Source organism: Colobus angolensis, unplaced genomic scaffold (assembly GCF_000951035.1).
Source record: "Colobus angolensis palliatus isolate OR3802 unplaced genomic scaffold, Cang.pa_1.0 Scaffold3, whole genome shotgun sequence".
NCBI lineage: Eukaryota > Metazoa > Chordata > Mammalia > Primates > Cercopithecidae > Colobus > Colobus angolensis.
Window position 1 is genome coordinate 2,933,828 of NW_012116265.1, and position 24,418 is coordinate 2,958,245.

General features: G+C 45.7%; 1 protein-coding gene across 1 annotated transcript in view; it reads left to right on the forward strand.

The window, feature by feature from the left end:
• TTC7B (tetratricopeptide repeat domain 7B) overlaps positions 1-24,418 on the forward strand; it is a 248,079-nt gene that overhangs the window by 170,353 nt on the left and 53,308 nt on the right. The window contains exons 16-17 of the mRNA XM_011949417.1: positions 5,176-5,273; positions 22,342-22,482. Of these exons, the coding sequence (XP_011804807.1) occupies positions 5,176-5,273; positions 22,342-22,482 (239 nt within the window). The remainder of the gene's footprint in view (positions 1-5,175; positions 5,274-22,341; positions 22,483-24,418) is intronic.

Here is a 24,418-nt window from a genome sequence, read left to right on the forward strand (position 1 = left end):
TGTCTGGTGGGGACTGGCGGATGGGATGGGTGGTAGAGGCCCCACCGGTCACTCAGAATTCCCCCTCCAGCTCCCCACAAAGCCTTGAGGGAGGGGTGGTGAATCGCGCAGCCCCTTATTAAGGAGTGTCCTGTCTGGTCTTTTAACTTGATTTTCTCTGGGATAGAAATAAATGCTTCTCCTGTAGCCTTTATCATTGTGTAAATGCAGTCATCCCCTCCAGCCTGCTCAGGAAGAGGTGACTCTGGCAACAGAATCCTGAAGGAAGGGCTGTGTCTTTCAGGGGACACACACCTTGCAGCGCTCCGGAGTGGGGCTGCTGCGGCTCCGGCAGCCTAGAGGCTGGGATCAGGGCATACAAGGTTTTAGAGGAGGGTGGAATCACATGAACAAGCACCTAAGAATCATGCCTTCTTTAAAATAAAATGAAAACTGAGCAGAAAGCATTTTGGCAGGCTGCATTTGGCTTCTCCCCGGAGCCGGTCCGTGCTGACGTCCCGGCTTCCTTGCTTCTGAGCATGCTGGGTTTGTTTTGGGCCCTCTGCTCGACCTGCCAGTTCCCCAGTCTTCCCCACCCCCTTCCAGATCCACCCCAGGCTCTGCACAGGTCTCCAGGGCAGTGAGACGAGGAAGACGTGGGCAGTAGCAGGGAGTGAGTGGCCAAATTGAGAACAGACCCTAGCTTCTAGCTTTGTATTCTCAGCAACCCATTCCCTCTTCTCAACTTTTGCTTAAAGAGGGGGAAAAAAATTACACTGAGCTAGTCGCTAAACTGAGCATTGGAAAACTTGCAAATAGTGTTCCACCTGCAGTTGGAGATGCGTCTCTTGCTGTGAGCAAAATGGTGGGTGGCATTCTCTTACATTTGGCGAGGTGTTTGTCATTTCAGAAGCCTGGATTCTATTTCCCTCGGTCTGCAGTTTTGCTTGCAGTTAGAATAGAAATCTGTCTCATGCTTTCTCTCTTCTCTCTGGGAGACGTGTAAGGCTCCCTCAGTCCTGGTGCATGTTGACCTGGCCACTCAAGACAGTGTGAATTCTGACTAGAATCTCACCAGAAAGTCCCAGCAGGCTCCCTGAACTGAATCTCAGAGCATTTCAGCCAGGGATGGTAATAACCGTGTTTCTTGAACCTTCTCCGTGCCAGCACTGTACTAGGCCATTGATGTGTTATCTTCAATCCCTACATTAGCCTTGCAAGATAGCTACCATTACTTCCATTTTACAGAAAATAAAATTGAAGATGAAAGTGGCTAAATAACTCGCCTAAGTTTTTCCAATTGAATATGTAGCAGAACAGTGATTCAGCCCCAGGCCTAACATCAAAGCTCTCTCCACACTAGCATGCTGCCTCTCTTGAGCTGACAACCAGTTTCCTTTCATTTTTTATTGTTAACCACTTCTTTCCCCCTCTTGTCACTGCTACTAGGCCCATCTCCATCATGTACCCGTGAGGTGACATCTGCAGGTGATTCAAAGTCCTGTTTCAGTTACTTGCCAACAAACAGCATTTAAACACACACGTACTCACATTCACGTTTTTTTTGCTCTAACCTCAGTTAGGAGTCAGAGATCCCATTTCATCCTTACAGTCACCAGCATTTGGGTGGAGCTTTTCTTTTTATAAAGCATATCCTCATTCCAGCTTTGAAGCAGCCCCATAAAATGGGCAAAAGTCATATGATCTCATACCCATTTTACTGATGAGACAATTGAGGCTCCAGGATATTGGGAACTTACCTTGACTCTTATAATCCAGGCCTCGAAAAACAGAAGTTCCTCCCCCATCTGCCCTGTTCTGGTTCCCTAGCCGAGGCCCTTTTTTTAGGTGCAATATTTACTGTGTGCCAGGCACTATTCCAGGAATTGGGAAGAGGCTCAGCTGAGACAAGAGCTCCAGGGTTCTGACTCCGAGCCCATCCCACCACCACCAAGCCTCTTGTGTTTAACCTCTGTGTGGCTGTGGAAGATAGAGGATTTCCAAGAGAGGCTACTAATGGCCAGTATAATTTAACTCTCATTACAATTCAGTGATTATAGGGAATAGAAGTCCCTGCATGTGTGCATCTACACATGTGGGCATCCCCTACTTACATACTATGGATTTGGGGTCCTTCCCATTTCCTCTCCCTCTACCACCAGCACTCACCAGGAATGGTTTTCTCTCCCTTCCTGCCTCCCTCCCTGGGAAGTGCTCCTGGCAGTCTAAGGGCCTGGCAGAGAAGAGGCGAGGTGACTGGGCTATGAGGAGGAAATGGGTGGTTCACAGAAGTGCCCCAGCAGATGTGTCCCAAAGGGAGAGAGGAAGGTGACTTTCCAGCTTGCCTGAGAGACTGGCCAGAGCGAGCAAGTTACGGAGACTCAGGGTTGCTCAAGGCCTCTCCTTGCCCCTTGTCCAGTATTCTAGGGGTCAAATGCAAATCTTGATTGGTGAAGACTGTACTATGTAAATGAAGAACTAAAAATTGCTTCAAGCATCCAGTAAAATTCTTAATCAGTCACAAATACCTAATTATTTTTAATTTTTTTTTTTTTTTTGAGACAGTCTCCCTCTGTTGCCCAGACTGAAGTGCTGTGGCATGATCATAGCTCACTGCAGTCTGTCTCCCAGGCTCAAGCCATCCTCTTGCCTCAGCCTCTCAGATAGCTGGGGTCACAGGTGCACACCACCATGCCTGACTTTTTTTTTTATTTTTAATAAAGATGAAGTCTTGCTATGTTACCCAGGCTGATCTTGAACTCCTGAGCTCAAGCTATCCTCCTGTCTCAGCCTCCCAAAGTGCTGAGGTTACAGGCATGAACCACTGTGCCCAGCCCTAATTATTTTTAGAGAGAAAACATTCAATGTGGAAACAAAAGCATCTCTATGTTGAATAGCTGATTGTTGCTCACACACTGTGTTCAGAAGGAACTAAGGCAGACACGCTAAGGATGTAACTGAACGCCGTTTCCCAGCTGGTGGAGGGAATGTGGATCCTGTGCCATTGTCAGGGGGTGAGGTTCAAAATTCAAATGATGGCTTTGTTTGGGGTTTCTAACATTTTAACTCAGCTTCCCCGTACCTCCTACAATTGCACCAGAAGCCTAGGGATAAGTTGGCTGCAGGAATTGACTGGCCATATTAACCTCAGATGTGTGTTGTAGGTATGTGGTTTTATACACACCTGGCATGTACCTAAAAGTTGTAAGTCTTCACAACGCTCCACCTATGTGACCTTATGTCATCCTCACACAGTTCTGTGTAGGACAACAATCCTTATCTTCATCTGATCAGGGAAGTCAGTGAGGCACAGGGAAAGCTGCCTTTTGCCCAGAGTGACCTCCTCATTAGTGACAGCACCGAAACATGGTGAGATGGGAAGCCTGGAAGATGAGAATGTCTGAAACAAACCTCAGATTTGGACCCCCAGAAACCCAGGCAAATCCTTCCTTGGCAATGCCAGTACCTCATCGCGTGTCTTGGAATCCCCAAGATGGTGAATAATATGTCATCGTTTCACTGTATTTTGAGACAAATCTTCTGAAAAACTCCTAAGTGGGTTGCCATTGCAATATTCAGATAATTTGCACTTAGGAGTATTTATGTGAAAAATGCTGCCTGGACAGACCTGTGCTGGAAATACTCAGTCAGTGTTGTGATGAATGGAAATTTGCGTGTTAGAAATACTCAGTCAGTGTTGGGATGAATGGAAATTTGCGTGTTAGAAATATTCAGTCAGTGTTGTGATGAATGGAAATTTGTGTGTACTTTTATGTTGTCTCTGTTCAGAGACATATATTATTTCTCAGTTACAGAAACAATTAAAAGAGCAGTTTCCAAAAAACATGTCTGAGATGATGTAATAAGTATAGGCTGACAAACAGTCTGTCCTGAAGGAAGTTTCCTTCTGCTTCCTGTGGATTTCTCTAATGTAGTTAGAGAAATCGCTGGATGTGGAAATTGCAGCCTGTAAACTGTATTAAGTTTCATGCCAAATCTTGTTTGTACTGCTTTAGCAACAGCTGCATAAAGGAAGGAAATTGTGTCCCTTTATTGTAGAATCTGAACTTCTTCACAACAAAAAATCACTCTTAAAGCCCCCAGGTTGGAAAAGAAAAGATTCAAAGAAAAGCATTGAAGATTCAAACTTCAAGAGACAGATGCGATTCTTTTTGGAGCTGCTTTGATAGGATATCATGATACAGGAAAAAAGCAATAGTGTTTACCTACAAGCTTCCCAGAATTTAAAAAAGAAATCCATATTGGCTGAGATCCCTTAACTGTTTCCCAGTTAGGCCCGCTGTGGTCTCCCGTGTGGCATTACCAGGTGAACAATGCCAAGCCTGTTTTGTAGACACAAGCTGGAGAGGGGACTCAGCAGAGATGGGCAGTGCAGGAAGCTGGTAGGAGTGGTGTTATGGAGGCTGCCACCAAAATCCTGCCATGTTCTCTCCCAGTCCCGATATATCCCTAGCAGCCAGCTTTCTCCAGCTTAGGAACACTAGACAGGGCTCGTACACCGGCAGGAAAGTTAACCACACGATGTAGCACAGAGGCCTACATTCTGGGGACCCTGAGGAGCACATGACTGTGATCGCGGTCAGAAAGGGGGTCAGGGGTCCTTGAATCCAGCAGCTGCACCTTAGAACCATCTGAGGAGCTGTGAAAAATGTCAGCCAGCCCAGGAGTTTTGATTTGTTCAGTCCACAGTGGGACCTAGGTGTCTGTTGTTTAGAGATGTCCTGGGTGATCTTCTCATGCAGCCTGGGTGTAGAAGCACGGGTGCGGAGCGTTGGTTCATGAAGACAACTCTTCATGGATGGCGTGTTCATGGACTCACTTGCTGAGACTTCACTTTCTAAGGTTGCTAATGCCAATCAGTTTCCCCTTGTAAGGTGGATGGAAAACAAAGCTTGAAGTTTTCATTTTTGTGTCTTCTAATGACACAAAAGAGGCCAAAATTAGCCAGGGTCTGTGGGTGTGGTTTATGCCCTGTTTGTGATAGTGAACACTGAAAGGAATCCCAGCCCAGGCCGAGCCAGGAAGCAGGATGCCTCCTTCATAAGAAAGATGCTGAAGAACGTAAAAACCGCACAGAAGGTATTCACTGGCCTTCAGGAGTCGGTACAGGTTGCCTCTCTTTCCTTCCCTCCTCCCACCTTGCAGGTGACTGACATTTGTAGCTGTGTTTTGCAGTGATTCTGGACGTGGGAGCAGCCTCTTAGATAGAACCATTGCTGACAGACGACAGCTTAATACAATTACTTTGCCAGACTTCAGCGATCCCGAGACAGGTGAGAATAAAAAGCCAGAGGGGACGAAATGGTGTCATGGAGAATGTGGGGGCCTGGGACCGAGTGACATGGGGTGAGACTGATCGGGTTGGGGTTGGAAAAATTTCTCGCACAAATAGTTTGAACGCTCGATCGAGGTGCATTTCTCCAGTGTCTTTCTCAAGTGTTTGTTCGCGGTGGGGCCAGTCGTGTGGTTTCCCCAGCCCAGTGCTTTGAAATCGGTTTCCCCCTTTGCTCTTGGAACTTAAAGTTTGAAACTAAAATGAGGTGGTTTCTGTCCCCATCAGGTTTCCCCTCTGCTTCCCTGTGTCTCCCTCTCGCTTTGGGTTTCAGACCTCGCTGAAAGCAAGGTTCGCTTTCTAATCAGTTGCACATATAAACACACATACACCCAGCACAGGACCTCATAGGGTGGCAGGTGGGTTCCACTGTCCCCACGCGGAGGCCCGAGGCGCTTCCTGCCTATGAGCAAATCCGCACACCTCGTGTGTGTGTGTTCCACATTCGCCTGAGTACAGGGGAGTGAGTCTACCTGTGTAGACCCCACAACGGTGACCCAGGTGAAGTGTGCCTTACCTGAAATGCCCGGGACCAGAAGTGTGTTGGGTTCGGGAATATTTACATAAGCATAATGAGATATCCTGGGATCGCACCCAAGTCTGAACACAAAGTCCATTTCTGTTTCATATACACCTATACACAGAGCCTAATTTTAGGCAATTTTATACAATATTTTAAAGAATGTTGCTCATGAGACAAAGTTTTGACTGCATTTTGACTGTGGCCCATCACATGAAGTCAGGTGCGGAATTTTCCACTTGTGTCATATCAACACTCAGCAACATCTGGATTTTAGAGCATTTCAGATTTTGAATTTTCAGATTAGGGACGCTCAACCTGTACCAACGATTCAGTGGTAACCTGGGTGACTTGACAGACCCACAAAACACATAGATCTGCTCTTCTTTGAGCCTCAAAAATCATTCTAGAGCATCATTTGGAACCTGCTCCTGTTCCTTCTCCCCCACCCACAGGGGACTGTGTACAGCCTAATCTCTATCTGGGTATGCCTGGTCTTTTATGGGCTGGCTGCATGAAAGGGACCACGAGGTTGTTTTTTTGTCCTTGTGCCACATCCCAGCTCCTGCCAGAACCTTTCCAAAGAAAGCCCGAGAGCAGCTCTGAGTCCTGCACTGCCAGGGCTTGTCCCCTGGAAAAACCTATCCAGGTGGGCTAAGAGGGATAGGGCCTCTGGGAGCCACATGTGATGCTCAAGCCAGGCCCACCCCCACAGCTGCCTTGCAGACTGCATATCTGCCCTAGGCTCCCTTCTACCAAATTTAAAGTCAGCTTGAGAAATCAGATCCAAAGGTCCTGCGGCTCCTGGGTCAAAAGATTTTTGGGTGCTGGAAGCGGCACAAATCGTAAATTGGTGCAGTTTAATCTGGCTTACAGCTGCTGCTTAAAATGTGGACTGAGCCATGGAGAAACTCACCCCCTGGAGTGGCCTGACCACTCTCCAGACAGGTCAGCGATCGTTGGTGGGCTTAGACTGCACACCAGGCAGAGACCCTGGCTGGAATAGCACAGCACTGTTCTGCCTCATCCCAGCTCCTGCTGAGGCACCTGTCTAGGCCCTGTCATTGTAGGAAAGAGGTCAGGCTGTCAGGACTAGCCACAGGGAATAAGAGGAAGTGAAACTCACTATAGCACCAGCAGCAATTTCGGCTGATTGAAAACAGCTGCTGTGGCTACCCAGCACTGTCTCCCCGCTTTTCTCCCTCCTGAGTATCCTGTGAGAACAGCCACACTAAAATCAGACCCCCTTTCCTTCCAGCTGGCCTGGACCTTAATTTCCCTGGAAGTCCCAAGACTTTAATGCCACATCACATGGAGAACAGATAGTGTCAGAAAATACATGAGGTCCTTGTTATTCATTCTTCCCATTGCCCTTTGGGACATTTCCCCTAGTGTGCCTGAGAGTCTCTCTCTCCAGATTCAGCTTTCTCAGATGCCACGGTGTTTAGGGAAGATGTGCCTGTGTGACACAGTCTGGGGTGTCACTGCCCTGGGTTGGGCCTGGCCCCCGGGTCTTCCTCCTCCCCCTCTGCTTATTGGTACTGATGCAGCCAGTCTCTCGGGTGGGCCACCATTCATTTCCGGAGAGCCTAGGTGTTTGGAGTCAGGACCGTGGGCTCCTATGCCCTTCCTCAACAACAGGGGGAAGCCACAGCCTCCCAGGCACTGCCACAGATGGTTTCATTGTCGAGTTATCCACGAGAGTCCCTCTGAGACTCCTGCCACCACCCTACACCGCCCCCCACCCAACCAGGCAGCTGCAAAATACTGATTTGCACACCAGCAATTTAACCAAGAGACCAGGGAATTAGAAAAATGGAAGGCCATTTTAGGAGGCCTTATCATTTGTAAACGAGGGTAAAACATTCTGAAATACAAGGTAAATCAAAGAAACTTACACATTGGGAAGGCTTGCTTTAAAATGGGGAAAAATGCCTCCACCTTGATTAATAGAGCCTAGCTGCTTGTGGTTCAGCTCATGGTGCAGTCACAGAACGGGCAGATGCTCTCATTCACACACCTGTGTGGAGAGCCCACCTTGCGAACCACCCACAGATTTTTTATTTCCCTCACCTTGATTTGATTTGAAGAGGAAATACATTTACATAATTCAAAAGCTAAAAACTAATTCATAAGGTGCTGTAGAGAAGTTTGGCTTCCATCCCTGCCCGTCCATCTTATTTGTTCCTAAAGAGAACCATTTTTATTAGCTTTTTGTTTATGCTTCCAGTATTTTTTCATGCAAACAAGCCTATATATCATTTCCCCTGCCCCTTTACATAAACGACCACGCACTATATATGCTTTTGAGCACCTGCCATTTTGCACTTCACAGCATATCTGAAGATGCCTCCATATCCATCCGTGGAGAATTTCCTTACTCTTTTTTACAGTCATATAGTATTCCATGACACCTGGATTTTACTTTCTGGATTCTTATCCATCCAGCATGACCACAGTCATTTTTCCTCCCTTTGCCTTTGAGCAGTTTTCATGTGCTAAAGGAACCTGGCTAATTTTGAATATCCAGTGCAGCACTGCCCATCTAGAAAAGCAACTGGGCTATAGAGGAAAAGAGAAAAGGACCTTACCCGAGGTCAGAATGGTTCCCAGTGAAACAGAAGTGACCCTGAGATCAAATGTGGCCTGGGAGAACCCAGCCCTGGCGGGTGGCAGCTCATCAGCACCATGCCCAACACTTCACTGCTTTTCTAAATCCCCTTTAAAGGGCACAGGCGTCCGACACGAGCAGAGCCGTGCCGTGTTAGCATCCGTGAGGGTGCACAGCCACAGCCACAGTGAACTTCCGCTGTCGAGAGCCTGCCAACCCTGGGGCACAGGCCCAGGATCACCCACTGTGGAGGCAGATTCCTCTGTGAGGCCTCAAGTCCTCTTGGATCTGTTTTGTTTTGTTTTTTGTTTTCCCCTAGAACTAAATTTATTTTCTTTTTCTGTTTTTTCATTTCTATTATGGAAAAATTTCTAATATGCCAGAACAGAGATACTAATATTCCCATTACCCACCAGTGAGTTTTAGCAATCAGCATTCTCATTTGATCTCTCTCTCCTGTCCCATACTTGCTTTTCCTAGAGTATTTTAAGGCAAGTCCCTAATATCCTATTTTGCCTGTTAGAATTTCAGGATATATGTCTAACTGATAAGAGCTTAAAAATATATAAAAACTACAATACTGTTATTATATATCCTGGGTCCTTATACAGTGCAGCCTCAGTGTTCATGATTTTGGAAGTGGTTGGTTAACTGGAATACGGTTTCCTACCTCTGAAATTGTCCACATGCAGAGCTATGGAATAACATGAGGAGTCACCCATGTCCATAAGCTTTGAACTGGCCAAGTCCACTGTAGCTAATAGAGTGGAATTTTGTTTCATTAAACGGACATGTCAAACTAAAATAACCCCCCCTTACAGAACATGACTTCCCCTTAGGTATCACTTGGGCATCCCTTCCTCCCGCCTCTGCCATCTCATAGGTCCCAGCCAGTGAAAGAGGACTCAAATAGAGTGACAGTCTTTACTTTGAAGCTCTGAGTCATTATCTTTTCTTTGGAATAAGTTGGTAGTTCCTTAAATAGAGAATGAAAAAAAAAATATTTTCTTCCTTTGCCTTTAAAACAGGATGTGTGAAGTAAGGGGATTTATCTTTAATAATTGGTAGATATCAACAAATACCTATCCAAAGCAAAATAAGTCTTTTAACTTGAAAGTGTGATCCACTTTGTTTGGGTAAATTTCTAATTGCAGCTGCAGTGGTCTCCCCATTGCCCTGTGTTCCTCCAGCTATAAGACATGAAGGCAGCCATACTGGCTTTTTTCCCCAAAGTGCCCAACCAGCACACCCAACCATAGACCACCCCAGAAAGCTTAGCACCTCCTTGTCATAATGCTGGGACCATGACATAGTGTTGCACCTCGGTACTCTGCACCTTGGAAAACCTTATTTTCAAGTAAACTGTATATAAGTGCTTCTCATAAAAAACAAATCTATGTAAAGTCAAGTCCTAACCCATTCCAGATGAAAAGCAAATTGTTTCCTCTAGAATGTTCTGGATATTGTAGGCTAAAGATGTATTATTTTCAGCAGATCACACTGCTGAATCTGTGCCCAGGTAAATCTTGAGTTATTTTTATTCGATGGTGGTGTTGTGGACCAACTAAATAACCAGCGGAAAAACAAATTTGTTTTCTTCGAAAAGCACTTGTATTCTATTGTCAAGTAGAGGAATGATCGTGTATTACATGACCTCATTTTCTTTGCAGCTTATGTGAGTATATTAAAAGCGAGTTTATTTTTTTCTTTGTGTTTCTAAAGTTTTTTTTTTTGCCTTTACCCTTTTTTTCTCTTTCACTTTTTTAGTGTCAGATTCCTCCTCCTCCTCCTCTCCTCTTTCAAGAACCGAATCTCCTCTCCACCTGTTTGTGTCTTCTCATCTTCATTCTCATCCCAAACCCGATACCTTTGTGTGGCCCCCTGCAGCTCATTCATTCAGTGACGCAGGTCCCCGCCGGGAACTCTCTCTCTGTAAACATGGTTTTTCCTTTCTTGTGAGACCTACTTCATTTGCCTGTTTTACCTTCTGATAATCTTCCTAACTGATAAGCTGGAGAGGAAACGTCTTCAGACTTGTCAGAGAGAAATCTTGCTCACTGGAAAATCCAAAAGCTGTTTGGGCAGAAGGAAACCTGAGATTGCAGGCATTGGAGCCCATGTTCCAACCTCCTCTTTGCAAAGTAAAGGAAACCTTCTGGGCAGGACAGATAGAAGCTTTTCTAGAATATTGCCTCTAATTCTTGGGCCCTTCCGTGCTTTCCTGGAGTTGATATAAATGCATAAAAAATTAATCCTATTAAAAGGCAAATTACAACATTTCGCAAGTAATCATTTAATCCTAAAAACTCCTGTTTTCAATTTAGAAATGAATTCAACCAGTGTATAATGACCAAGGCTGTGTTCTAAGGATCAGGGCCACAGCCCTCTCAATGTGTGGTTCTCAAACTTTGCCATGCATTAAAACCACACAGAGAACCTTTAAAGCAGTGGATCCCCTGGTCCCCACCCCCAGCTTTATATTCATTCGGCCTGAGGTGGGGCCTGGGAATCTGGATTTATAAATTACTCCCCTATGATTCCAATGCCAGTGGGTTTTAGACCACATTTTGAGAAGCAGCGCTGTAAACTGTTTTCCATTTGCAGTGAAGGAAAATGTGGGGTTTGTGTTGTGAAACCGTGCGGAGAAATTGAACAGTATTTTAGTCTAATCTTGCTTTTAGATAACACAGAAATTTTGAAAGTCAGCTTTAGAGAGTTCCACAACCTGTCCATGAACAGCAACAAGAAAGATCCCTGTGTGAAAATGAACACTGGTTGGTAAAACCTTAAATGGGACCTAAATATGAATCTGACCCAGGGAGTCCGTCCTTGTTTTCTTTTGCTCGTTTATTTAATGTTCACTGCCAGCACTGCCAGAAAATTTAATCTCTATGTCTCTGATTTATAAGGGCTCATCTTTGTTCCAAATGCCCAGTTATATGCTGAACAAAAGCTCTTAAGGGGAACTGCTGCCAGAAAGAACCACTTTCTCTAATGTGCACATCTTTCGGATGGTTCACCCGCTGTGTTCAGCTCTCACACACACACAGCCAGGGCAGAAATTAGATTACCATTTAAAATAAACCATCCACACCGAGAAGCCCGCTGACCGTACTTATCTGCATATTAAGTGTTCTGAACTTTGTTTTAATGGCAATCCCAGTTTTATGAAATGGAAGATGAAGATACTGTTTAAACACCGCGTATGTTGTTTTTAATTCATTTCTTTAAAAAGGCATTTTCTCTTAATACAATGCCTACTGGCAATTGCCAACTTCGATTTTTCCAGAAAAATTCTTTACATTGACTTTTGTTGAGTTTATTGTCTGAAAATGGGATCTTTCCATTCTAGAATAACATGGTATGTTCCCACTGCCCCGTCCACTCTTTTCTGCACAACAGACCCACCTGCCCATATTTACCGTGTTGCACCCTGGGAGCCCTGTGCTCCTGTAAGCCTTTGAAGATTGAAGTGCCGACTCTTCAGGGGAGGCACTTTTATCTGATTAATCAGTGACTTTCTGTGGTGATGAGCACCCACTGGGCTTTCTGCTGAATGGAGTGCGTCCCGGGCAGTGCTCAGTTGCTTATTCTTAATAAGCTGAAGTCATCTTTCCATCCTCAGGGAGTGTCTGGCCAGTAACCAGGTGTTTCAACTGAGACTGAAGCTCTCGAGAATCCACCCCTCCCGTAGAGTCAGCATTTAGTTAGAGAGGGGAAAACATACTGACGAATGTAGAATTTCTTAATTAAAATTTAATGATTTTAAGTCCCAACTTTTCCATTAGGACAAGCAGATAGTCAAGCCCTGAAGTTTTATGAATTTCTCCCTCCAACCCTTTGACTTTGTAGAAGGGAAAATTAGCCCAACCCTATAAACCACTGGAGTCATGATTAGGGTTAATGTGTGGAAAGACCCAAAACCTGCTCGTTTGATTCTTTTTCCCTTCCTTTTGGAATTTCCTGCTCTGGAAACAAAATACATTGCACGAATGGGTCAGCTTTCATGTGCTGGGTGAACATTTAAATGGATAGGGGAATGCCCGGTTGGTCTTTCTTTGATTTTAAAAAAAAAATTGTTAGTGGAAAAATGTGTGCCATTCTTGAATGGAAATATGATTCTAGACAGCCAGACTTACAGTTGGAAGGTTATTAGAACTCTGTTCGCTTTTTTAGCCTTAATTTTGATTTTTCAAATGTTTTGTTTCTTGGTTTTAATTTTTGGTTTGATCTGTTGTTCCAAGGCAACTCTCCAGAAGCATACTTTCATGGTTTTCCTTCCCTTTTTTCAGTTAGTAAGTAGTTTACCAATCTATTAATCCTTCCGAGGGCCTCCAGAATCACACTCCCCCCACCATGGAATGTGCATTGTGGTTGTTGAGCGCTGAGAATGCTGAGATGACGTGGACATCCCTCTGCCACCTGCCTGCCCACTCTGCCACCTGGAGCCTATCCCTCCTGAGAGCCTCATGCATTCAGCGCAGCTTGGGTTTATATATGAGGAGGCAGTATTGATCTGAGAAGGACTACAAAAGAAGGCATTGCAGGGAAAAGGGCCAACTCTGGGTGTGCAGTGGGTGGATGAGAAGCACTTCTGGCACTGATTGGAAGCATGAGATGCCCCGCCTTCCCAAGGCAGGTGGCCAGTAAATTTTAGGTAGAGGGAACCAGTTGGATCTTGAAATTTCTGTAATTAATCCAACCTTTATTGTTCATAGGAGAGCAATTCTAACTGTTAATTTTTCTGAAAATAAGCAGACATCGTAAAACTTAAAACTGTATCTACCAAAATTTAAAGGAATTGCTTAATTCCCTGGATGTAGGATCAGTGCTTTTTTTTTTTTTTTCTTTTTTTTCTTTTTTTCTTTTTGAGACAAGGTCTCACTCAGTAGATCAGGCTGGAGTGCAGTGACACAATTACAGCTCACTGAAGCCTGGAACTCCAGAGCTCAAGCGAGCCTCCCACTTTGGCGTCTTCAGCAGCTGGGACACCAGGCACACGCCATCACACCCAGCTAATTTTTAAATTTTTAGCAGAGAGGAGGCCTCACCGTGTTGCCCAGGCTGGTTTCCAACTCCTGGGCTCAAGCAATCCTCCCACCTCGGCCTCCCAAAGTGCTGGGATTACAGGCGTGAGCCATCACGCCCCGCCTAACAGTGCTTTTGGTGGTGTTTAAGTCATTAGTGAATTGTCACATTTTCCAAAGGATGTTTCTTAGACCACTGATTCTCTTTGGTCAAATATATTTGGACGATAGTCCGTCTCCTGCCTAGTGCTTCATAGTTCACCTTAACCACGTTAAATGTTCTGAGAAGTCTCGCACTTTGACCCAGTGTTCCCAAGCTAATTTAATCATTTTTTCCACCCTAGGAAATCAGTGTTCCATGGATTGTATTTGGGGAAATGCTGGTGGATATGGGGATCCAGTGCATTTGAATGACCGGAGCCTTTAGCTTATGGCAAATACTGCCCCTCACCCTTAAGAGTTCATACCACCCTCTGAAATGCAGCTCAGCCTAGTTGTGCCTTCATTTCTGGCCGAAAAACAGTCCATAATAGAAAAGAGGTATATGTTGGTGTTGTCATCACACATCAGGTGCTTCATAAAACAGATTTCCCTGCCAGGTTCCTTTCACCATCAAGGGCCAGCTCTGGAGTCAGCCAGCAACTCACTGCATCTCCCTGGGCCTCATTTTCTCATCTGGAAAAATGTAAATTCTATAGTTTTTCTATGTACACCGCCGCCCTTATGATTTGGCAGCCGTGGATCCTGGTTTTAAGGGTGAGTCAGGTGCCTTCCCCCTGAGTTACGCCCTGGGCAGCTAGGACCAGAAGAGTGGAAGTGGCTAAGCAGGATTGGAAGGAACCAGCAGGGCTGTCTGCATGCTGCTCATCACTTCTTAGAGGACCCCGGGCGCTCCCCTGCAGGTGCCCTAGCAGTGGTCTTTTTGGAGAAAAATCTGTGCTGATGTTTTATTCCCCTCTCCAAGAACGTGCTAAAATCAAGATTACCGACTTGAGTTCTTGGCTCCATTTTTCCTATCACTGATTCTAGTGAAACTGGTGCTCTCTTTAGCAGTAAGTCACCGGGAGAAGAGAGTAAACACATTAATGAAAGAACATCCCTCTAAAATAAAATAAGATTGAGAAAGGAATTCAAGAGAGTAGTGATGTTTTTCTCTTTCCATTATGACTAGCATTTTATTGAGTTGCATTTTCTAACACTCAAGAATGTATATCATGATCAGGAGGTGACTAGTCCATTAGGCGGTTTTAGTCTCTGTACCTGTTTAATAGAATAAAGTAGCTTTAAAAGAAATCTATGTATATATGGGAACATCACTCTGTGATGACCTTACCATTTTTGAGGGGTGGTAATTTTAAAAATTCAGCCCTAATATAGAACCTTTTTTATTATTTTAATTAAACTAAAATCAATTTAATATAATTCTCCTTAATTAGTTCTGTAGTATCTTTCTTTAAACAAGATTGAGTGGAATGATAGGAGACTGACAAGCCACCAGTAAGTGGCACTCAGGTAGAAGTTGGGGAGTGTGTCCAGCATTAGAATATCATCCCAACCTGGGAGGCTTTCCCCAGGACGCGGCAGTCAGGCACTTGGAGGCTCAGAGAGCCTTCCCCAGGCAGAAGGCACTTCCACCCCAAGATATAGGCTCATAAATATACACATCGGGGAGGGTTCAGGTGGAGATGGAAGCATCTGCCCAATGTAGTCCTCCAGAAGGTACTGTCTCTAGTGCAGAGCCACCGGCGGAGGCTCGCTCTGACAGCTGGCACCTTCCTGCATGTGTGTGAACGGCTTCCCTCCATGCTTTCCGTGTGACCGCCTGGCCCTGCCAGCACCCGCCAGCAGCATGCTGCGCTGGCCCCGCATGCCCGCCGGTGACGACATGTCCCCGGCCCTCCCTGCCTTACTGGGGTCCTTCCCTGGAAAGAGCTTTCCCCTCTCAGGACAAGACACGTGCTGTCAGGTTTAAACGGTGCTTGATATTCTGTTAAAGTCAGTGGGAACCTGATCCCGTCTTGGGGCTATGAGTCTTAATCCTTTTTTCACTTGGTGAAAAACGGAAGTGTCTCCTAGAATGGTGACCAAGGTGATTTATTTATCAGAGGAACCCACAGCAGGAGCCCTCGTGGTTGGTGGGACTGGGTGGGCAGCGGCCCCGCCCCTGCTGTCTCACTGGGGGACACAAGGCGCCAGGGCAGTTCCCAGGGAAGCAGCAGATGGAGAGGAGAGCTGTGGCAGCGCGGTGCAAGGAGCCACCACCTGGAGTCGCCTCCTCAGAAAGCAGGACTACCCTACAGCAAAGATGGGAATTGTCCTAACTCCCGGGCGCCAGGGAAATGAGGGAACAGCAGTTATGTTTTTTGAAGGTATGGAGAAATATGCCTGCTTTGAGGGCCGAAGTGAGAGTGGACACTCACGCCTCTTCCTCTCCCTTCAAGAAATAAGAGACAGCCATGACTAGCTCCTCCGCCTCCTCCCATCCTCAGCCCCCAGGACATTCTGGTACATCAAGCACAGGTGACACACAGAGACAGAAGGGCACAGAGCTGCCAGCAGTCTGCAGTGTTGGACTGATTTATTTCCAAGCCCTATCTTGAGAAACAGAATTTTTTTTTCCTGTTCAGAAATGAAAATTCTAAAGCAAAGCTAGCTGACAGAATGCTGAGTCATTCTGATTGCTGCTTAGTATTCAGGTTCTTTAAGAGATGGAACTGCTGCTTTTTCTTATTATTTTAATTGTTTTGGGGGCACACCTTCCAAGAACTGGAAGATAAATAAGTTGACAGAGAATTTGGAATCATTTCAAGGTCAAGGGAAAACAGGTACAGAGATTCATTAGCAGCAAGTGATTTCTGCATGCCCACAACTACAGTGGCTCAGCTACTTGTCAGAAAAATATGGGGAGGACAGGTGTCTGCCGCTGCAGCATTGGACAGAAAGAATGTGGGTGCCAAACAGAGATGGGGCTTGGGGTGCGGCCACGTGCCGTTGTTCTCCCACGTTCACGCCCATGAGGCACGGAGTGAGTTCTCCAGGGCTGGGAAGCAAGGAGCTGGCCCAAATCCTGCCAGCCTCGTGTGAGGTGGTCGGCTGACGTCTTTCTTTTGGTAGAGGATGTTTTTCACACATCGTGTAATGTGGCTATCCATTGTTCCTGGCACTGGAATGCTTGCCAAGTCACTGGGTGGGCAGGATTTCATCTGAGATCCAGCTCATCTTCTATGTGTTCTGAGGGGAGAGGGAAGGCGAGGGGTCCTTCAGACTGCAGCCACTTAACTGAGGCCACCAGATAGTTATAAGGAGAGCTGGAATATAATAATATATGCTATTTATTTGGCAACACTGTGTGTGACAAATACAGGAATATGAAGTATAACTAACTAAGCCACTTAATTTATCAGTTATGCCCTTTTCTTTTCTTTTCTTTTCTTTTTTGAGACAGAATCTCACTGTGTCACCCAGGCTGGAGTGAATGGTGCCACCTCAGCTCAATGCAACCTCTGCCTCCTGGGTTCAAGCGATTCTCCTGCCTCAGCCTCCCAACTAGCTGGGATTACAGGCGCCCACCACCAGGCCCGGCTAATTTTTTTTGTATTTTTAGTAGAGATGGGGTTTTGCCATTTTGGCCAGGCTGGTCTCAAACTCCTGACCTCAAGTGATCCACCCACCTCAGCCTCCCAAAGTGCTGGGATTACAGGCATGAGCCACCACACCCAGCCTGTGCCTTTTCTTAACAGAATTATTGGCACTGGGATCCCTTTGGATGATGAACTTCGGTGGAATAGGGCTCACATGTGATTGCCATAGCCAAGGTCTATGTGAAATTCACCATAGGTGCCGTGTGCATTGGAAAAAGGATTTTTGGAGAAGCTTCACCTGCAAAGGCAATTTGAGCTAGCCGTCCCCAGTGTCCTACTTGTGGCAGGCAGGGTTTCTCAACAGCCCTCAGTGAATGATAGGAGCATGGGTCAGAAAACCTCAGGAGGGGTTCAGAGCTTGGACTCGTGGTGCCCTGAGGTCAGTGACCTGGGTTCCTCTTGGTTCCTGATCCTCTTGGCTGTGGGTCCTCTTGACCCACCACAGTTCCTGGGTCCTCGACTGCCTTCCCCGTCCTTACCCCCAGACACAGTGATGGAGAGAGGAGCCTAGAAGGATACAGAGGCACTTTGCCTCTGTATCAAGTGTCCAAGATAACATTTTCTGTTGAGGATCTAGGTGGGAGTGCAAGGAAAGCCATTGGCTTGTGGAAATGCAGATGGCCTCCGCTCCTGGATGTCACATGCCCCTGCACCATTCGGGCCATTAGACCACACACCTGGGCTAAATTTCAGAGCGAGCTCTCACCTGCCTACGTCAGCCCTCGGTCCAGTGGGTCTTGGCAGTGGCTTTTCAGAGCCCTGTGTCCTGTGACTGTGGAAGAGAGGCACATTGTCTCCTAGATGGAGCACGGCAGCCGCTGCATGGCACACAGCCCTGTGGGCTCTGGCAGTGGCGGGACCTCTTGAAGCCGGGTGGCAGATGAGAGATGCACAGCAGCCCAGGTGCTCTCCCTGGCTCACCTGTTGAACCTGATTATTTGGAAATTTATTTCTGCAGAGCCTTGGATTTCAAATTGGAAATATGTCCTATAGTCTAACTTCTGATTCCCTTTTCAAGCCTCAGTTTGCCCATTTCCAGCTTAAGTTAATAGTGCTCTCATTCTGATGTACGATGCGGGAACAGGTTTGCCGTGGTGAGAAAGAAAGGGGTTCTTTAAAAATATGCTGGTTAAAGCCAATGTTTCCAGCTGTTTACCTGTGTAAGTCAAAATCCAGTGTCTGTATAGTTACCATTTCAGTTCTATGAAACAATAAAATACAGGGTTGTGGGGTTTGTTTTGTTTTTTGTTTTTTTGGAGATAGAGTCTCACTCTTGTCACCCAGGCTGGAGTACAATGGTACAGTCTCAGCTCACTGCAGCCTGTTCTCCTGCCTCAGCCTCCTGAGTAGCTGGGATTATAGGCGTGCACCACCACGCCCAGCTAATTTTTGTATTTTTAGTGGAGACAAGGTTTCACTGTGTTGACCAGACTGGTCTCAAACTCCTGACCTCAGGTGATCTGCCCGCCTTGGCCTCCCACAGTGCTGGGATTACAGGCGTGAGCCACTGCACCTGGCCTGCTTGTTTTGTTTTTTAACCAGCTGTATCGATTCTGATTAAAGTGATGTTTTTCTTTCCCCCTCCTTCCAATACTAATTCAATGGAAGACTTTTCTTTGTTGTGTTATTTTCAGGAATATTAGATACCAACTTATCTAATTTCACTATTGTCAGTTATCTGCTATTATTATGTGAGTGCCCTAATATTCATCTCTGGTTCAGAGCATGAAGGCTCTCTGCCCTGGTGAAATGTGTGTACCAAGAAATTGATAGAAAGAAAAGCATTATTTCTTATAAGCCTGTTATCCTTCTCTATATTTTAATTTTACGTTAGAGAGGGGAAACGTCCATGTTTAATTGGAACTATTCATCACTGTCATTTTTAGTCTGGATTGTTGGAAGTGATGAGCACTATACTGAAGTGCCCTTTGAGTGGGTGAAGGTTCCGGCCTCTGAGCCGTTGTTAGGGGGGAAGAGTGGAGCACACAGACATGCATCCAGAGAGGGATTCTGAATTTCAGACAGTGACTTGTCTACTGACAGCACTCATTCATTCCCTCCACACTCATTTACCTAATGTCTAGTATGGGTCTGGTATTGTCAGTCCCTGAAAATCCCTAGACTGAGGACGTAGTTCCCGTCTTCTAGACCCACACAGTCTAATAAGGGAGACAGTGAACATTAACTTTAAAACCTGTGATCTGTGCATTGTTAGTGACAAACTCATAGAAGCACCAAGGGCCAGAGGGTCTCACTTATTGTAGGGAGAAGTGGAAGTCTCACAACAGCCTTCCTGTAGGAGGTGGCATCAGAGCTGGACTTAGAGGACAGACTTGGAATCAGACTAGTGCTTTCATTCTGGTTAAAGATTAGTACATATAAAGTGCCAATCGCAGTGCCTGAAGCATGGTATGTTCTCTAAAACTGACAACCACCACTGCTGTCATCATCGTCACCATCATCATCATCATCTGCCAGACCTTATTCATAGTCAAATATATTGTGCTAGGAATTAATTGATTTAGTTGTGTATAAATATCACACAGAGAAGAAACTTTGGCAGTAGTTCTGATTATTTATTTGTGGACCAAACAAAACAGTTAATCCAAAAACCAAAATTAGCCCCTCCCAAAGTCACAAATTCCTGTAGCAAAAGATTCACAGAACCTGGTAGAAAAGGTACAGAATGCTTCCAGAGCAATAGTTTATTGTTGTTATTTTTTTAATGAATTAGTAAGTGAATATGTTAAACATGTCTCAATTTTGACTTCTAATGTGAATATCAATAGACATAACTCATATAAACAATCTCTTTAAGGTCTTCAATGATTTTTTAGAATCTGAAGAGATTCTGAGACCAAAAAGTCTAAGAACCGCTGTTCTAGAGAACAAGCTCTTCCTGGAACTCTGTTCCCCAGGTGACCCTTGAGCTGCAGCGAAGCAGGAGAGCTCAGGCTGCCTGGCCCATGTACAGGCTTTTTTTGACCAAATATTCATAACATTTGCTTCCTGTCTCTCCAGGCGAGTGGTTCTCATTCTTAGCTGCACACTGGAATCACTTGGGGTGATTAACAGAGATGCCAGTCCTCACCCCTAGACTGAGTGATGTGATTGGTCTGGGATGTAGCTATAACCTCATGATTTTTTAAATCCCAAATGATTTTAATGTGAAGTTAAGGTTGAGAACCACTGTTCAAGCCAGTGAGAAGGTAGCCAGCTTGGTAATGGCAGAATAGGGTAGCAGCAACCTCTAGGCTACTCATTTATTTAACTATCATTGCTACTAAAAGTCTCAGGGAAACTACATCAAGTCCTTGTAATCAAAGTTAGAATATTACTTTCCATAAAAAGGTGACAAATAAGAAATTTCAACAGCAGTTTAATCATTTTGCTATTTAGATTTTTTAAAAATAGTAGTTAGACATACTTTGTCTAAACAAGGATAGATTCTTAGCCACACTTCCTAGGTTCTCCCTTCATATGCTATCAATTAGACTTTTGTTTTGTTTTGTTTTGTTTTGTTTTTTGAGACAGAGTCTCGCTCTGTCACCCAGGCTGGAGTGCAATGGCACAATCTCGGCTCACTGCAAGCTCCACCTCCTGGGTTCAAGCGATTTTCCTGCCTCAGCCTCCCGAGTAGCTGAGATTATAAGCATGTGCTACCATAGCCAGCTAATTTTTGTGTTTTAATAGAGATGGGATTTCTCCGTGTCGGTCAGGCTGGTCTCGAACTCCAAAACTCAGGTGATCCACCCACCTTGGCCTCTCAAAGTTCTGGGATTACAGGCGTGAGCCACCGCCCCTGGACAATTAGACTCTTTTAACTCAGCCTCTGAATTCCGTATTGTGCAGCAGGACTTGCTATACCTTTCCAGAGGCTGCTCTCCTCTTGGTCATCCTTGTGGGCACTGTTGGCCCACTCTGATTTCCATCCACCAAGGCCCCACCGAAGGATTCAGGTGCATTTAGAGGCATCCATGTTACCATTATACTGGAGCAATCAAAACATGACATGAATGGCGCATCTGTTGCTGTGAATAATACTCTTTAAATTTATAGATGATGGGTGCGTTCCAAAGTGCAACTGAAATTATTTTTATGCTCACAATTTTGTATTATGAAGAATATAACTCCATTTATTTTGTAGTCAGCATTTATCTTTATAGATTATTACTATTTTAAACTTTATGATGAGTTAGTAGTTACCACTCTCAGTGTTGGAATGTTTATCTCCATACTAAACTTTCTGATGAAGTACAAATTAAGAACGATGCAAGTGAATAGAAATATTAACAGTTTCAAATTTGAAACAACTGAGAATCCTGCTATCGATTCTAAAATCACATCTCCAAGAGTGAATGTTAGAAAGAGGTGGGAAGCAAGCCTCTGTTTAAGGAGGTGGTCTCTGATCATCAGGACCTCCGAGAGGTCAACGTGAAGAGAAACGAGTTTTGCATTTTGACTTGTGAACTACACCTATCCCTTGACTAGTGAACATGCTTGGTCGACCCGTGTCCTTAGCCTTTCAGGGCAGCAGGTTTTACAGAGTAATTAGGCAGGTGCATATTCTGAGCCCCAGGAGTCTTTGCTACAAACCCATCCCATCCCCTCCCCTGCTAGTAGTCTAGCCTTAAGGATAGACATCTGCTTATACACAGGGCAAAAGTGTGCTTTTTTCTGCAGTTTTTAACTCATGCCTTAGAATATGGTTCTAAACTGAGGGTGTAGCCCACCTCTCCAAGGCAGGGAAGTTGCTGGGTTTGTCTTGAGAATGGCCAGTACATGTACTCCAAATGCTATCCCAGGAGGCAAGTGTATTCCTCCCCTGACCCTGATTAAGTTTCTAGGTTTAGGCCCTTACAGGGGCGCTTTGTAATGTCCCTTTGTAGCACTTCATTTATGTGATTTTTAAACACTAGTATCGTCACAGCTGTGTATCTGGCCCCCCATCTCCCAGCACTCACACTGCTAGGCTGAGCTCCTGGAGGGGGCATGTGCTCTGTTTGTTGACAAAAAGATTAGCTAAAGCCTAAGGATGGAAACTTAAGGCCCCAGGCCATGATTGCCCACATTTCTTTATGGACAGTAAATCTTAGAAACATCATGGGGGAAGCGGTGTGTGTGTTCCATACTTGTCTGTGTAGGAAGGGGTTGATTGGTTGGGTCTGTTCTTTCGCTCCTGATAGAGTCTTCTCAAAAACCTCTCACAGGCTCCGTCCATGCCACATCAGTAGCAGCCTCAAGAGTGGAGCAGGCGCTGTCAGAAGTGGCTTCGTCTCTGCAGAGCAGCGCCCCTAAGCAGGGCCCGCTACACCCCTGGATGACGCTGGCACAGATCTGGCTCCATGCAGGTACCACTCCGCCCCTACCCACAACCTGCTGCTGTGCCAAAGCCTGGGCGCTTGCCTGTTTAGCCCACACCCCTCATCAGGAGAGATCAAAGCTTCACAGTCATGCACCGAAATGTTACTGCTGCTTTGCAGGATCCATGAGTGACTCTGTATGCCCTGATCTCTCTCCCCTGCCTTGGTGCCCTGGCACAGAGCAGACATCTAAGCAAGTTTTCGGGATTTGACTCTAAGGATTCTTGGGGAGTTTGCCATGTGGGGTACCGGGCTTGTGCTATAGAGACTGTCTTTGTGAGTGACGTGGAGTCAGTCATACCTGTACCAACTGGATAGATTTGAGTTAAAGTATTTAACTTAGCCTCAGTTTCCAATTCTGTGTGATGGGCTTAGGAATAACACCCATCTCCCAGGGTTGCTGAGTGCAATGCCTGGCACGTCTTGGCAGTGAATTCTTGGAGTCCCTGCGAGAGGGCCAGGTGGTGGTAAGGACACAGATGTCTTTCTAAAGCCAGGGAAGGGGCCGTGTGTTTGGTGCCGCTATGTTCCTGTGCTCCTCTGCTCCTCTCTGATGGCTCTCTCCGTAATTTCATAGAGAGACAGCAGCAGCCTCTGACCTGGAGACTGGCCCAGAAGGGGGGCATGAGTGTCCCTTCCCGAGTTCCCAGGGCACTTTGCTGGCTCAGCGATGCCTCTGCACCACTAAAAAGCCCAAAAATAAATGCAGTGTCCAGGCTTTTTTTTTTTTTTTTTTTTTTTGAGACGGAGTCTTGCTCTGTCACCCAGGCTGGAGTGCAGTGGTGCAATCTTGGCTCACTGCCACGTCCACCTCCTGGGTTCAGGCACATACTTCTTATTCTACACACTAACTGGCTCCCTCCCCCTATTAATTATATTATTATATATCTATAACGACCTAGGCTCACTAAACATTATATTCCTAACACTCACAGCCCAAAAATTAACGAGAAAAATCAAGTAATTCTCCTGCCTCAGCCTCCCAAGTAGCTGGAATTACAAGCGCCTGCCACCACATCCGGCTAATTGTGTTTTTAGTAGAGATGGGGTTTCACCATCTTGGCCAGGCTGGTCTTAAACTCCTGACCTCAGGTGATCCACCCACCTCGGCCTCCCAAAGTGTTGGGATTACAGGCGTGAGCCACTGCACCCGGCCTGTGCAGGCATTTTAATAACGAGAATCCCACTGCACTGCACTTCCAAGAAATAATGGCTGTTTTTACTTACATATTTATATTTCAACATAAACGGTAATTCCACTCCTCGGGTTTCATCACTTCATCCCTACAGCCCTACCTGGACCTTCTCAGGCTTGACTCTCACAGCGCGTGGTGAAAGCCCACATTTGACTGAGAAGGGTGCTTATTATGAACCAATTGTCCTTCTGTTGACTCCTTTTTTGCCAAGGCTAATCGTGTGATATTCCACGCTGTTTGACACCACTGGCAGAGGCCTTCGCATTGAAAACGTGTTTGGATTTACCTGGCCTTGGCATGCCACAGAGCCCAGCTCAGTCAGACTTTTTCTGTGTTGGCATCTTCAATTGCGCCATAACGACTGCCATAAATTAACAATTTATATTCTAAGCAGAAGTACAAAGGAGGGGTAATTCATGAATTCGCAATTGTTCTTCTCTGCTGCAGACACCTGCAGCATTCGGCCTCTTGCTCAGAGAGGTCCCAGACATTCTGGCTCTGAGGGCCAACAAAGTAGCAGTAACGCCTCCTCCACAGCTCCCTTATGCAAAAGCCCAGTCCCTGGCAGAGAACTCTGATGCCTGTGCTAGTCAGTCACCCCCATGAACGACTACAGAGAACAGAAAGGGAAGGAGTATGGTTTAGTGTCCAGGCCAGGTAAACCTGAACTTGTGGGGCTGGTGGAGGGGCAGAGTTGCCTTTCAAATTGGTCTCAAAGTTGGGTTTCT